The sequence below is a fragment of the Helianthus annuus genome, chromosome 2 (assembly GCF_002127325.2).
Source record: "Helianthus annuus cultivar XRQ/B chromosome 2, HanXRQr2.0-SUNRISE, whole genome shotgun sequence".
NCBI classification, from domain to species: Eukaryota; Viridiplantae; Streptophyta; class Magnoliopsida; order Asterales; family Asteraceae; genus Helianthus; species Helianthus annuus.
The window spans coordinates 152,121,643-152,137,432 of record NC_035434.2 but is presented as its reverse complement, the minus strand read 5'-3'; the positions used below and the strand labels follow the sequence as shown (position 1 = coordinate 152,137,432).

At 32.4% G+C, this 15,790-nt stretch overlaps 3 protein-coding genes across 4 annotated transcripts; 2 read left to right on the top strand and 1 right to left on the bottom strand.

The window, feature by feature from the left end:
• The first annotated feature begins 299 nt into the window (after positions 1-299).
• LOC110867595 (protein hook homolog) lies at positions 300-6,914 on the top strand. Its single transcript, XM_022116572.2, has 7 exons — positions 300-454; positions 765-962; positions 1,081-1,206; positions 3,277-3,456; positions 3,647-5,815; positions 6,225-6,343; positions 6,439-6,914. The coding sequence occupies exons 1-5, from the start codon at positions 371-373 to the stop codon at positions 5,063-5,065; spliced, it is 2,007 nt and encodes a 668-aa protein (XP_021972264.1). The 5' UTR covers positions 300-370; the 3' UTR covers positions 5,066-5,815; positions 6,225-6,343; positions 6,439-6,914.
• Positions 5,069-6,658, top strand: LOC110867597 (eukaryotic translation initiation factor 3 subunit A-like). The gene is made up of 3 exons (XM_022116574.2): positions 5,069-5,815; positions 6,225-6,343; positions 6,439-6,658. The coding sequence occupies exons 1-3, from the start codon at positions 5,069-5,071 to the stop codon at positions 6,656-6,658; spliced, it is 1,086 nt and encodes a 361-aa protein (XP_021972266.1).
• Positions 6,915-7,026: 112 nt separating the features above from the next.
• On the bottom strand, positions 7,027-11,023 carry LOC110867596 (pentatricopeptide repeat-containing protein At4g38150). Of its 2 annotated transcripts, none has more exons than XM_022116573.2 (2): positions 10,981-11,023; positions 7,027-8,507 (listed from the first exon to the last, which is right to left on the bottom strand). In XM_022116573.2, the coding sequence occupies exon 2, from the start codon at positions 8,467-8,469 to the stop codon at positions 7,225-7,227; it is 1,245 nt and encodes a 414-aa protein (XP_021972265.1). In that variant the 5' UTR covers positions 8,470-8,507; positions 10,981-11,023; the 3' UTR covers positions 7,027-7,224. The 2 variants fall into 2 exon arrangements, with proteins under 2 accessions (XP_021972265.1, XP_035840659.1); XM_035984766.1 differs by having other exon boundaries at positions 10,990-11,008.
• Between the last annotated feature and the right edge of the window lie 4,767 nt (positions 11,024-15,790).

Here is a 15,790-nt window from a genome sequence, read left to right as displayed (position 1 = left end):
TTAATCTACATGAAAATTTTGATACATCTTAGAATACATATCAAGATGTAATGAGGCCAGTCGAATATCGCTGGTAAACAAGTCTGTTTTTGAAAAGAAAAATAACACATTAATAAGGAAAAAGCATAAACATTCAAATGAAGAAATAATATCAATCCATAAAAAGAAAGTTGAGGGTAAAAAATGCCAATTAATGAACTACAAGGGGTGCCTTTGTTGTTCATAGTTAGATCACCATATATAAACTAACATGAAAGATGAAAAACAATCTTGTTATCATTTTAATATATTCTGTTTAAAACAAAAATGATTTTGTTTACACAATTTTATAAAACACACCATTAATTCGTGAACTATTTTCTTGATCAAGATGTTTAAAGCACAAAGAAATGGAAAGTCACCAAGTTCAGGGGAGAAGATTGATTTCAAGTTTTCAAATTTTCAAGCTCTTCAGGTGATCAATGACAACCCATTATTCATCTTTGCGATTTGAGTTGCCGAAAGTTTTTCCATGTTCGTGCATTTCGTTTCCAAACTAATGAACTTATTTGTGATATTTGTTGATTTTATTACAATTTTTGATGTAAAAATGTCTTTACTCAAATTTGCTTGCTTGTGTGTGTGTGTTTGAAAGTTTGATGAGTCTTTACTTTTGTTGACTCCGACCGTCAAAAAACTTGTCAATAACTTGATCAGTAATCATGTAATGTCATATCATATCATATTGTATAGTACTGTATAATATTTAGATTTTATTGTCACAGGTACCAAAGGTGTGGGACAAGCTTTCAGTGTCGATAATATCTGTAGAATCTGGAAAAACGATTGCAAGAACAAATAAAGCGTTGGTGCGAAATGGGAATTGTCAATGGACAGAAACTCTATCAGAATCTATCTGGATTCAACACAACAATTCTTCAAAAGAGCTTGAAGAACATCTATTCAAATTTGTTGTTTCTATGGTATGCATGATCATAAACATTTCAATATTAATCACTTGATCTCAATCTTTCATTTCATTATGCGAATTTTCAGTTTGAGTTTAGCGAAAAAGAAAAGAAAAACTTAATTTTGTTGTAGGGGTCTGCTAGATGTGGCATTCTTGGGGAGGCAATGGTCAATATGGCGCGTTACTATACTAGTTCAAAATCTTCTTCCCCGGTGTCATTGCCATTGAAGAAATGCAATTATGGCACGATTTTGCAGGTAATTCGTATGTTTCGAATGGAATATTGCTGATAGAATAGAAAGTTACTACTCTAGTTGATATGACAGAATCAAAGTAGAGAGCTATATAAAATCAAGATCTCTTGTTAGGGCCTTAATGTATGACTTAGAGATGATAATGTAGAAGGGTTAAACGAGTTGGGTAACATGTCAAAAGGGGTAACCTTTTGGTTTGAGTTGGAGTTTGGTACACCAAAATCGACTTTTTTTTTTTGTTTAATTTCAAAATGTTACTCAATATAATAAATCTTTAAAGTAATTATGATTAGAAAAATAATATCACTTTAATACTTGCTACTAAAGACCTTGGCGCTAGATGTCATGTATTGCCAAATTTTGTTGTTAGGAGAAAGTAATGATGTCCCAAAAGACACCTAGCCTTGTGAATAAAATGCTATAATTTTATAAAAACTTAAGAATAGAAAGTTGTTACTTTGATTATTATGACATAACCAAAGTAGAGAACTATATAATATTAAGATCTCTTGTTAGGGCATGAATGGATGACTTTAAATGGCTAAATCACCTTTCTTTTAGTAAATCTCTAGATTACAAATTATGATAAGAAAAACAATTAAATATTTTTACTTAAATACTAAGACCATTTGGATGGGTGCTAGATATCATGCATTGCCAAAATTTGATGTAGGGCCGTTCCAACCTTTTTAGAGGCCCGGGGCGAAATGAAATTTTGAGGGCCCTTTTCTTCCTTTGACTGTCATAAACGCTAATCTTTTATCCGTGTTTAGAACCAAGCAAATTGTTATAATTTATTAGATTTATTTACATTGTCTCAAAAATATGGTTTAAATAAATTAGCTATGAAATTATTATATAATTGAAGAAGTTGTTAGCTACAATATATATTAAAGTGACTTGTAGATGACTCACAACCACAATCACATCCGCTCATGTGAGATACAAGAATATATGATACTTTTTAATGTATGAATTGACATGTAAAATATTAAATATTATACTACCTTCACATATTTTACCCCTTTATTCGTCAATTATCCTTATTACATAGAACAAAATCGAAATACATTATTCCTTATATTAATTTACAATTCCTTATTTGCAACCATTAGCTACAATAGTGCTTTCTTTTATGTATTTTCTTTTAATAGTTAAATAGAACCCTTGTAGCGGTACCGCTATTGGTATTATCGGACCCGATGCCTAGGGCTGTAAACGAACCGAACGAACACGAACAAGGCTATGTTCGTGTTCGTTCGTTAAGGAAATTTGGATGTTCGTGAACCGTTCGCGAACACATGACGAACAGAAGTTTGTGTTCGTGTTCGTTTGTTAAGGAAATTTGGTTGTTCGCGAACAGTTCGTGAACACTAACCACGAACGCAAACGAACAAAAACGAACACAAACGAACATAAGTGAACTTTAATATTGAAAATTAAAAAAGGCACCGTTAATCTTAAACATTGTACACAAAGAAAGTAGTTAAATATAACCATTCAAAGATTGAAAGGATGGATGATATTGGGTTCAATCGATTGGAGATAGGCTGAATGAAGGAACGTGATATCAAAGAGGGAGAGGGCTAGATAGAGGGAGGGCCAGAGAGAGGGAAATACATATGGGGGAAAGTAAAAAATTAATAAAACATTAAAAACTTTTAGAAAAATAAACATAAAAAACCGAACACGAACGAACATAAACGAACATATTACCGAACGTTCACGAACGCAGTCGAACGAACGAGACCTTTGTTCGTGTTCGTTCGTGAAGCTTATCGAACGAAATTTTTTGTTCATGTTCGTTCGTTAAGCTTATCGAACGAACATAAACGAACTTCCCGCCGAACGGTTCACGAACTGTTCGCTGAACGTTCGGTTCGTTTACAGCCCTACCGATGCCAGTATATAGCTATTTCAAAGTAAATTAAGATTTTCGATCGATGAAAAACACGTGTTTGTATCCATTTAGGTTGTGTGGCGTGCCAAAACAAACCGATGGTGTTTGGACACCGGTACCGACTTTATTTTAGAATACAACTGCATAGGAAAAGTGATGCTTTATGGTTTCAGGTGAAAATCCAATGCCTGACACCAAGAACAAAACTAAGATACATGTTTGTGGATGAAGATAATGATCATGCAAGTAGCAGCAGATCAAATGGCTCAGCTGTTTCACTTAATCCCAAATCTAAATCCCCTCCAACTCAAGATTTGGCTCCCACTTCACTTCTTGAACAAATTAAAATCATGGTATGTTTCATATGATCCGGATTCTCGACTTTGACCTTTTTGGTCAAAACATACAATTTTACTTCAAAATCGACACGCCTTACTTCAAATTTTCAAGAAACATTAGACGATGCTGAATCTGTATAATTTAGTTTGACTTTGACCTGAAATGTCCATGACTATAGATTTTGATGTGTTTCCATAAATGCAGGAACCGAGTTATGAACCATCTAGTTCGAATCAGAACAACGATTCGGCTGAACACTCTTTAGAAAAGAAAACATTTCATCAAGAAAGTCATATAAATGGAATCAAGCACAATATTGATGCAAATTCCAAAAATAGTGTTTCAAAATCAAACAAATCATCTTTGAAATCAATGATAACTCAAGACGACCAAGAACAAGAGTACAACGAAAGCTCTGCACATGTCCCTCCCTCATCATCTGTGATAAATGTCGGCTCTTCAAAGAATCTTTTAGAAGCAGCCGAAGAAACCATTGAAGAGCTTCGTGACGAAGCCAGAACGTGGGAGGAAAAAACACAAAAACTAATGCTCGGTTTGGAGATTTTAAGGGAGAAATACTCCGACCAGTCAAAAACTTTGGCGGAGTCTCAAATAGAGATTTCATCAGCAATGGCGGAACGTGATAGCATTAAGAAAGAAGCTGATCATATAAAGATGTTACTCGAGGAATCAGTTGTCAAACAGAAGGCACCAATGGAGTCAAAGTCAACATACAACTCCAAAGGTCAAAGTCAACGTTTAAAAGAACTTGAAAACGAGCTAAAAGCTCACAAAGAATCAAATATTGACTTGACTCAACAACTGAAGAAAAGTCAAGAATCGAATTTTGAGCTCGTGTCTATTCTTCAAGAGCTTGAAGAAACCACAGAAACACAAAGAACGGAAATTGAAGAACTTCGGGCCGTTAAGTCAACGTTGACCGAATTAGAAAAATCTTTCAATTCCAATTTAATGGAAACCAGAAGCTTACAACTTAAACTGAAACAAACGGAGGAATCAGAGAAGACTTTACAAGCAAACATGCAAGTTCTCGAACAAGCTTTAGAAAACGAGCGAATTTCAAATAGTCAAACTCGATCAGATCTTGAAAAGAAAGAAGAATATATCAACAATATGGAGTCAAAATTATCAGAAACAGAAGAAATTGGAAAGAATCGAATGAGAGAAATCGAACGGCTGAAAATGAAAGTTAGCGAGGTGGAAAATGAATGTAACGAGCTAACGAACGAGAACCTCGAGCTTGCTTGTGAGCTTAAAGAACGAAACAAGACTATTGAAGAAAATCATATTACATCTATATGTTTAGATAATTTAAGAAATGATCAAATGGTGCTTAGCGGTAATCTTGATTCACAAGTTTCCGCTAATAAGTTACTTGAACAGAAAGCAATGGAGCTCGAAAAAGACAAGCGTGAAATGGAGCTTTATTCGTTTGAAATGGAAGAAGAAAACATCAAGTTAGTGGAACATGTGTCTGAATTAGAAAGTCAACTAGCGCGGGTCAAAGACGAGTTGGAGAAATCTGAATCTGAAAAGCAAAAATTGCAAGAATCTGCTGAAAATCTCATTGAGGAATGCAACACTCTCCAGAAATCGTATTAAGATATGACAAAAGGAAACGCTGAATTGTATGATCAATATTCGTGTTTAGTGATCGAACTAACATCCGAGACTGAAAGAAACCAGAAAGAAGTAGAACGTCTCAAACATGAAATTTCTCGGCTTGATGAACAAAAGTCAACGCTGACTCTTGAAAAATTGAGCTTAGAATCGTCTCTCAAAGAAAACGATATTCACACTTTTCGTAAAGAATCTGAACGTAAGATTCAAGAACTAACAACCGAGCTTGCTGTCGTTAAAAAACACCACAAGAAGCTGATCGCAGAACACGAGAAAAAGTCAAAGTTGTTGACTAGTTACAGAATAAGAGAAGAACGAATAAGGACTGATTCAGAACACGAACGTCAACAACTCATTGAAGAGGCTGCAAATTTAAAAGAAAAAGTATCAGATTATAAACAAAAGCTCGAAAAACTAAAGAATGAAAAAAGTAATTTAGAAGCTTCTCTTCATTCGGTTTCCAACAGTTTCGAAAAGCTTAAAGCTGAGAAGATGTCGTTTTTCAACAAGATGTCGGAATTTGAGGATTGTAAAAGTGAAAGAGATGCATTAGAAGAAAAGCTTTCTAGACTGGAGGGCGATCTAACGGCTAAAAATGCATCACGTTTGCAGGATGCTAATATAAAAAATGAAATAAGTAGGATCAAGAGTGCGAATTTGCAATATCGGCTGAAAATTCAACAGCTTGAAGGCGAAAAGAAAGAATTGCTTAAAAAAGTTGACGATCTAACGGTTTGTGTTCCGTAGTCTTATCTTTTAAAGGCAAAAATATATTTGAGTAATGTACATGGATGGTCCCTGTGGTTTACCAAAATTTTGGATTTGGTCCATGACTTTCTAAAAGTACACGAACGATCCTAGTGGTTTGCACTTTGTAACGCATTTGGTCCGCAACAAACAAATCTAAAGGTTTTAACATGTCCAAGTTAGGGACTAAATGCGTTATAAAGTGCAAACAACAGGGACCATCCATGTACTTTTCAAAGAATCTAGTGACTACATGCGTTACAAAGTGTAAACCACAAAGACCATATGTGTACTTTTGGAAAGTTAGGGACCAAATCCAACACTTTGGTAAACTACAGGGACCATCCGTGTACTTTACTCAATATCTTTTTGCTGAATATTTATTCTGTATCAGGGTGTTCATGAGACTCGTACTCAAGAAGATACGGACTATGCTGCAAAGATGAAGATGCTTGAAGCTGAGCTTGATGAGGCTCTCAATGCAAATCACAAGTACAGAGTTCAACTTCAGAAGTGAGTCAACTTTTGACTTTTAGGAGTCAAATGTCAACATGAGTTTTCGCGATTATAATAAATTGATAGTCTAACTGGACTGCATATTTGTTCAGGCAAAAGTCTAAGGGGCGTAATACTCATTCATCAGGGAAATCAAAGGCTGAAGGTGAAGTGGTGACAAAAGAGCTGTTTGAAAAGACGAAATCATCTTTGGAGACAGAGCTAAAAGACCTTCGTGACCGTTACCTTGAAATGAGCCTCAAGTATGCTCAAGTAGAGGCCGAAAGAGGAGATCTTGTGATGCAGTTAAAAACAAACAGTGCAAAGAAATGATCTCAATTACTTGAAAACCCGTGATAAGTACAAAGAACTCAATATAAAAAGATTAATAGTTCATAACTTCATATTCTTTAAACTCGGACACTAAATAATCATCACACCATGGGTTGGCTTAAATCGGGAGAACATGTTGCCACTTTTACATAATAAGATGATATTATTTTAAGATTTGTTCATTACTTATATTCTAGTCTGCAACCCTATTGTTACCCTTTTGAGTAGCAGAGTATATACATTATACATATATGCATATGTGAACTAAATGCTCATGATGTGTATATTGTTAATTCATCATTGTAAGATGCAAATTTCACCAAGTGAAGTATGTTGTATTTTGATGCCTAAATGTGAAGATGATGAAATAACTAGGGAATATATTATGATTATGTTTACTAATATGAAGAAAACTAACAGTAACAGAATGCTAATACATACAAAAAACTAAAACAACTATCATGTCATTATAGATCAAGTCAACTCAACCCAATCGAGTAGAGTATTTATTGATCAAAAACACAAACAAAAGGTTATGTAGATAAGAACTCACACATATAAAATGCTCATAACATTTGTGAACTCTTCTTCCCAAAGATAGCTTCCCAAACCATTGGCGAGAAAGGACCTTTCTTCTCCATAAAATCTCTAACACCCTTCTCATCAAATCCAAACCCTTTATCTTTCAACTTACTGATCACAATCTGAGCAGCTTCCAGACCCCTTTCCCTACAAAACGCGCTAACCAACCCCGTAAACGTAGCCAAATTCGGCGAATGCCCTGCTTCCACCATCTCCAAACAAAACTCAAACCCATCATCCAACCATTTCCCTTTAACCAACCCCTGAACAATAACCCCATAACTAAACGCGTTCGGCACAATCCCATTCCCCTGCATCTTCCTAAATATTCTTATCGCCTCGTCCCCCTTCTGCGCCTTACAAAACCCTTCCACCACCGCCGTGTATATCACCACCTCCGGAATCGACCCTCGCTCACGCATTACGCCAAACAACTTCATCGCGTCCTGAACCAACCCGTCACTACACAAACCATGCAGCATCGCCACCGCATTCGGTATCAACCCGGTTTCCTTCATCTTCCTAAAAATCTCGTCCGCATCTTCCGGCGGCCGCACCCTCGTATCCTCCTCCGCCGCCATTTCTCCCTCTCCAGCACCCCTATCGACATTCACCGTACCGCCATTCAAATTGTCGAAATTGACCTTATTCTTGTCCTGATCTAACCCTAGCTTAAACCTATCAAGAAATCCATCAACATCCTGCATCTTATTATCCTCAACATGTCTCCTAGGGTTTCCAGGGGTAAACTTGGAATTTTGTTCATTAATATTATCATCATCATCATCACCAAATGGAACATAAGAGCTATTACTATTAATATTACCTACAGATTTTCTGTTATCTGATCTATTACTAACTCTATACTTACTATCATTAACAGAATGATAATTATTAAGTTTTCTATTAGTATCAAAATCTCTTCTACCTTTGCTAGGGTTTGCAGGGGTAAATTGGGAATTTTGCTCTTCATAATCTCTTCTTCCGCCACCGTTATCGTCGATGAAACCGGAGAGTCGTGAGGTGCGATTTGAGGAGGTGTAATTGTCGCCGGAGCGGCGGCGTGGCGGTGGGCGGCCGCCGGAGTAACCGTCGTTAGATCTGTTGCTGTTGTTGTATGATGATGAGGAGGAGAACAATCTGAACATCAATGGCGAATCTACATGATGATGATAATGATTTGAAATGTTGAAGGAGATTAGGTTTGAAACCCTAAACCCTTTTTTCATCGTCGTCTGTGTTTAGCTGTTTCTGTAAACCCTAAAACCTGAGAAGATGAACAAAAGAGTTATAGGCACTTGCTAATATAAAATAGAGTTAATTGTCATTTTAGTTCCTGAGGTTTTTCAAATTTATCATTTTAGTTTAAATAGTTTCTTTTTCGCCTCTAGTTCCTAACTTTTCTCTTTTGTTACTATTTTGATCACATACTCTAACTCCATTTTTAACTAAGAGTATTTTGGGGATTTTCATTTTAAATTTTTTCAATTGCCATTTTGATCCAATTCTAAAAAATCAAAAATCTTCTAAAAAAATCCAAAAATTTCTAAAAAATTAAAAAAAAATTCTAAAAAAAAATCAAAAAATTTCTATTAAATAAAAAAAATACATCTAAAATTCAAAAAAATTTAAAAAATTCTAAAAAATAAAAAATTTCTAAAAAATCATAAAAATTCTAAAAAATCGAAAAAAAAATCTAAAAAATCAAAAAATCATAAAAAATCATAAAAATTCTAAAAAATCTAAAAACTCAAACAAACATATTTTAAAGTTTCAAATTCAAAAAATGACGATATATTCCTCGTCCAGACGAATATATTTTCAAGTTTTATCTATTTTGTTGAGTGAATGAGTGGTCATGATGAGATAGAACCACTAATTAACGAACATGCATGTTATGTTTTAGTTTATAAAAATTATATTTCATGATATTTATATTTAGTAATTTATATTAATTGATACAAAATTAAAGATGAAAATATTATTGTAATAAATAGTTTTGCTATGAAAACATATATAAAAAGGCTAAAAGGGTGATAATTAATGTGGAAATATAAGGATGTTTGTGAAAGATGTCAACTTAAAATGAAATTTGTTTTTTTAAATGGATAAATGGTTCTATCTCATCATAACCACTCATTCACTCAACAAAATAGATAAAACTTGAAAATATATTCGTCTGGACGAGGAATATATCGTCATTTTTTGAATTTGAAACTTTAAAATATGTTTGTTTGAGTTTTTATATTTTTTAGAAATTTTTTTATTTTTTAGAATTTTTTTGAATTTTTAGAATTTTTATGATTTTTTTAGAATTTTTTTGATTTTTTAGAATTTTTTATTTTAGAATTTTTATGATTTTTTTTTAGAATTTTTTTGATTTTCAGAATTTTTTTATTTTTAGAATTTTTTGATTTTTTTGATTTTTTTTATTTTTTAGATTTTTTTATTTTTTAGATTTTTTTATTTTTGAGATTTTTTGTATTTTTTAGAATTTTTTCGATTTTAGAGTTTTTTTTTTTTTTGATTTTTTAGAATTTTTTTGATTTTTTGAATTTGTTCTTTATTTTTATGATTTTTTTTTAGAATTTTTTTAATTAATTGACATTTTAGTCTATGAGGTTTGTCTAAATTTGCCATTTTACTCCAAATAGTTTTTTTTCGCCTCTGTGTCTCTGACTTTTTCCTTTTGTTTCCATTTTAATCATATACCCTAACTCCATCCAAAAACCCCATTTTTAATCAGGGGTATTTTAGGGATTTTTATTTTAAATATTTTCATTTTAGATTTTTTAGAATTTTTATGATTTTTTATTATTTTTTATGATTTTTTTGTTTTTTAGATTTTTTTTATTTTTTAGAATTTTTTTGATTTTTTAGAATTTCTATGATTTTTTAGAAATTTTTTATTTTTTAGAATTTTTTTATTTTTATAATTTTTTTGAATTTTAGAATTTTTTGATTTTTAGAATTTTTTTGATTTTTGTGACTTTTTTTTATTTTTTAGAATTTTTTTGATTTTTAGAATATTTTTTATTTTTATGATTTTTTTTTTATTTTTAGAATTTTTTTTTTTTGATTGTTTAGAATTTTTTGGATTTTTTAGTATTTTATTGATTTTTTAGAAATGGATCTAAATGGCAATTGAAAAGATTTAAAATGAAAATCCCCCAAAATACCCTAGTTAAAAATGGGGTTTTTGGATGGAGTTAGGCCGTTAGAGTATGTGATCAAAATGGTAACAAAAGGGAAAAGTTAGGGACCCAGAGGCGAAAAAAATTATTTGGACTAAAATGGCAAATTTGGACAAACCTCAGGGACTAAAATGGCAATTAACTCGAAATTTTTTGATTTTTTAGAATTGGATCAAAATGGCAATTGAAAATATTTAAAATGAAAATCCCCAAAATACCCCTGGTTAAAAATGGGGTTTTTGGATGGAGTTAGGGTATTTGATCAAAATGGCAACAAAAGGGAAAAGTCAGGGACCCAGAGGCGAAAAAAAAGTATTTGGGGTAAAATGGCAAATTTGGACAAACCTCAGGGACTAAAATGGCAATTAACTCTATAAAATATAAATAAAAGATAATAATAAAGAGAAAAACTAAAAATAAAAATGAGTTGATTTTTAAAGTAAACTTCAAATTTTACACCATGTGGTTTAGAGGTGGGATCAACTATATATCCTATTTTGAAAATTGAACAACTTAGGTTAAATATTTGTTCAGGTTTGGAAATACCAGACATACTTCAGGTGTGGATAATGCGGGTAGGTTGGATAGGTGGAACGTTTGAGGTATTGTGTGTGTAAGGTGGAGGTTGCGGAGGGTGGGTCGGCTGTAGGAGAGTGAGGAAGAGATGGTTCGGGATTTTGTGAGGTGAGGGTCTGCTCGGGATAGTTGATGGCAGAAGTAAAGGAGGTTTGAGGTGATTGACGAGATGATTGTATAAGGGAAGGATAAGCTGTAGTGGAAGTAAGGGGGTGGGCCGTAGGTGATTAAGGATGGGGTTGGGTCGATTGGGCCGAAGGTTGAGTTGAAGTGGACTGGGCTGAAGGTGGGGTTGATGTAGACTGGGTCGATTAGGCTGAAGGTGGGGCGGAAGAAGAGTAGGTCGAGTGGGGAACTCACGTTAAGGGGTGTGGGTCCATTGAGAGGAAATGGTATGTTTGTGGAGTAGATTTTTGAGTTGTAGAAAAAGGGAAGGATGTTCCGTCAAAAATAAGATGACAAGAAATAAAATTTTACGGGTAGAAGGATTATAACATTTGTATCCATGATGATTCGTTGGATATCCTAGAAAAATGCAAGGAGCGGAATGATGTTGTAGTTTGTGAATTGTTATTGATGGAAATAGAAGAAAACATATGCATCCAAAAACTCGTAGGTGTGAGTATGTAGGTGTGCGATTGAATAGAATAGAGGTGGATGTTTTATTTTGTAGAAGTTTAGAAGGAGTGATATAGTGAAGATAGGTTGCATGTTGTAAGACATGATGCAAAAAATTGTTAGGAGTAGAGGAGTGGGCTAGAAGAGTGCGCATAATGTTGTTAACGGATCGAATTTTTCTTTCCGCTTTTCCATTTTGCGAGGAAGTGTGGGGACAAGAGAAACGAAAAGTGATGCCATTGTTTTTGCAAAAAGATTGAAAATTATTATTGTCATATTCTTTCCCACATTATCGCATTGTATGGATTTTATTGAGTAGTTGAATTGGGTTTTGATAAAAAAAAATATAGAAGTGTTGAAAGATTTCAAAGACTTGTGATTTGTGGCCTATTGGAAAGGGATAAAGAAAATTGGTTTTGTCATCTAGGAAAAGTAAATAATATTTGTATCCACTTGAAAATGGGATTGGAGAAGTCCACAAATCAGTATGTATTATGTCAAATGGCAAATAAGTAAAATTGCAAGATTCATTAAAAGGCAAAAAATAAATTTATAATGATTGTTTCCAAAATATTTGTTGTAAAATCCACAACCTTTCAAAACTCCCAAACACCCTTAATAATGGAATTTATGATTACCAATTTTGCAATATGCATTAGGAAAAAACTTTACCAGTTTTTGCCATCTTTTTCAAATATATTTTTTTTAATGGTAAATTTTTTTATGCCATGTCGTCTATGGGAGTTGAACCCAAAACCTCCCTTTCCCAAGTTCTTTTTCAAATATATGCATCTTAAAATCATGATTGAAAATAAGTAACATCATATCCTTTATCAATATATCAACAAAAAAAAACTCACAGGAACACGAGACAACAGAAAAAGGTTCATGCTTTTCATTTTTTCCAAGTATATCCATCTTAAAGTCATTATTGAAAGTTAATAACATAATCTTTTTGTCAATATTAATCATTAAAAAAAACCCCACATGAATAAGAAACAACGAAACAATCGAAATGTCTAATTTACACACAAACACATTTGATTCATTCACATAGTTTCACTAAAATCGCAAATAGGTGAAAGATTAACAGGGGAACACAATAATACAAAATAAATCAAATCAGTATATAAACAGAGCGTAAAATGAAAACTAAACAACATATTGAAAACTAAACAACATATTGTTGAAGATTAGGCAAGAAATTCAAATTTACAAAGATATGAATAGATTAAATTAAAAGGAATGATAAAGAATGTTTACTTGAAGATGGTGATGGTAAAGATTTTGGAAAACAATGATATAAGGTTGGGAATGGCGGAGAAAACGAAGGTGGTGGCAGTTGAATCCTTGTAAGGTTGGAACATTAGTGAGTAAAGTATTAAATATATAATTCACATAATTAAAAACAAGGAAACATGTGGGGAAAGGTAAATAGGAAAATATAATATTATTGACTCATAAAACTACTTCTTCCTTAATTTTCAAACGGTTATAACTTTTTCACACGTTAATATTTTTAAAAAATACACCGTATTAGCGAACATTTCATTCTCTTTAATTTGAGCAGCCTATTGCTATATTTTTCTTAAAAAATTGCAGGATTTTGAATACCCATTACGTTATTACGTGATTTTGAATACCCAGTAAGTGACTACGTGATTTGGAATACCCATTATCTGATTACTTGATTTCATTATAGTATTTTATGTGAAACCTCACTAAGTGATTACGTAATTACGTATCAATAGTTGACTATGTATTATTACATAACTACATGATTTTAAGTACCCATTTCGTGATTACGTGATTTCATTATAGTCTTTATGTGAAACCCTACTGAGTGATTACGTAATTACGTATAAATAAAATATGTAATACATAATATTTCATATGAAATACCTAATATTTCAGGTATAATCACGTATTAAGGATAAATTATATACAAAACATTAGCAAAACCAACCTATAATAGCAACATAACGTCGTATATTAGAGATTTAACCACGTAATAAATCATAAATAATCAAGTTCTTATTATTGAATGTGTAATCACGTATTAAGCATAATTGTATTTACATTAGTTATAAAAAATCATATTGAATGTGTAATCACGCAATGAATTTACATTGAATGTGTAATGATTTATGTTGAATGTGTAATCACGTAATGGGTATTCAAAAATCACGTAGTCATGTACCGTTTATTCAAAATCACATAATGGGTACTGGTATTCAAAATCACGTAATGGGTATTCAAAGTGCTGTAAATTATTTTTAAGAACACTATAGCAATAGGCTGGTCGAATTAAAGAGAATGAAATGCTCGTTAATGCGGTGTAATTTAAAAAAAAATATTAACGTATGCAAAAGTTATAGCCGTCTTAAAATCAAGGATGAAACTTGTTAAAGAGAGAAAAGACCATCATACCCTTCACTTCTTAAATTGAGAAAAACAAATGTGTGGTCATGATTGTCTCCTACACTTTGTACGAAATTTCTCTTTTGTACATGATCTCTTACCTATATATATGATATTGTTAAACCATTTATCTATCCACAATCTATATTTACAATTAGGCAATAGTTTAGTAGGTGGAGAAGTTACAGTATTTTCATTTACATTATTGAATGCAGACAATATTTTTTCATTGTGGGGGAGAGTTGAAATGGTGTGTCGGTTACTTTTATGGTTACGACTTAAGTTAGTTTTTGTATTATATAGTAGATATAGGATCATATACAAATAGACATCTTTGTACAAACTGTAAGAACCAACAGTTTAATGGCATGTGTCCTCAATTAAAAATTGATTTAAGGGTATTTTAGACTTTTTATACCCTTTTATTTATATCTAATTAAAAACAATAATTAAATTATTTCTTAATTTATGCAAGATTAATTCAAATCCTAATTTCCTAATCTATTTATCAGCATCATCAGCAACACCATAATCAGCATCATCGTCAATACCGTAATTAACACATCGTCAACATCAACAGCTTAATCAACACGGTAACACCACCGTCAGCACATCCGACGGTAACATCCCACACCACCACTGTCAGCACATCCTGTAATCAGCATGACACTGTAATCAACACATTAATCATCGCCGTAATCAACACAATTTCATGTGTTTTTAATTTTGTAAACAATATATATTATTACATAACTAGCACAATTTCATTTTTTTTTATAAACAACACAACTGTTACATAGTATCACAATTTCATGTTTTTGTTTTAATTTTGTAAATAGCACATACTATTACATAACTAGTAGAAAACAAGTTTATTTCCAAATAGGCTTCCAAAAACAACACAAAATAGCAAAACATAATAATTACATAACAAAATAAGAACTTACGTATAGATTTAAAATCAACACAATACATTTTTCATATTAGCACATTCCAACCTACATAACTAACACAATTATAAACTTTTTGTAACTTTTTTAAAAGTCACTTTTATAAATAAAAAAAGTATAGCAATATGGTACTTATATTAAAGATAAAAAAATACCTGATTTTATGGTATAATTTTTTTTTTAAATAATGAAGTATATATAAGTTATTTTAGTTTAAAAAACTTGGTGGAATTAGTATTTAATGGGAAATGACTAAATGACTAAAATACACTTAACTCTATTGTCACACCCCAACCGATGGCGGAATCATCGGGGCACAGCACTAGGCGAATCAGATTGCTCAAGAGAATCCATTACAACTATTTTGGTGACAATATTTAATGCGTTCATTATCCCATACTAATAAACATTTTTTCAGTAAACAGTCATACAGATTTCATGTTCTCTCAAACAATATAAATCCAACAACCTAGATTTATTGTGAGTTTCTAGACTTCCTAGCTTGATTTCGAGATAGTCTGCGATTAACCTGCAACATACGTTAAAATAATGTCAATACAAAAGTATTGGCGAGTATACAGGTTTAAAATAGTATAAAGTAGATAAACACGCTGCGAATTTCCACATACATAAACGAGATACACAACATACACACTACAAGACAAATACTACCAGCTAAGTCACTCGATGACTGCGATAGAGATCCCAAAAAGGGCGTGATTTCCTTAACTAAACCCCGTCGGCTGTGAGTCCAACTATAGTACCATACTAGCTAAGGTGGGACGTCGCGA

What these genes read in the sequence shown, in the direction of transcription:
- LOC110867596 (XM_022116573.2), bottom strand. Translation starts at nt 8,469, where the DNA reads ATGAAAAAAGGGTTTAGGGTTTCAAACCTAATCTCCTTCAACATTTCA.
- LOC110867595 (XM_022116572.2), top strand. Translation starts at nt 371, where the DNA reads ATGTTTAAAGCACAAAGAAATGGAAAGTCACCAAGTTCAGGGGAGAAG. An exon ending in ATTATGGCACGATTTTGCAG is followed by an intron (nt 1,207 to 3,276) that starts GTAATTCGTATG and finishes TTATGGTTTCAG; the next exon opens with GTGAAAATCCAATGCCTGAC. An exon ending in TTGAACAAATTAAAATCATG is followed by an intron (nt 3,457 to 3,646) that starts GTATGTTTCATA and finishes CCATAAATGCAG; the next exon opens with GAACCGAGTTATGAACCATC.
- LOC110867597 (XM_022116574.2), top strand. Translation starts at nt 5,069, where the DNA reads ATGACAAAAGGAAACGCTGAATTGTATGATCAATATTCGTGTTTAGTG. An exon ending in AAAAAGTTGACGATCTAACG is followed by an intron (nt 5,816 to 6,224) that starts GTTTGTGTTCCG and finishes ATTCTGTATCAG; the next exon opens with GGTGTTCATGAGACTCGTAC. An exon ending in TACAGAGTTCAACTTCAGAA is followed by an intron (nt 6,344 to 6,438) that starts GTGAGTCAACTT and finishes ATATTTGTTCAG; the next exon opens with GCAAAAGTCTAAGGGGCGTA.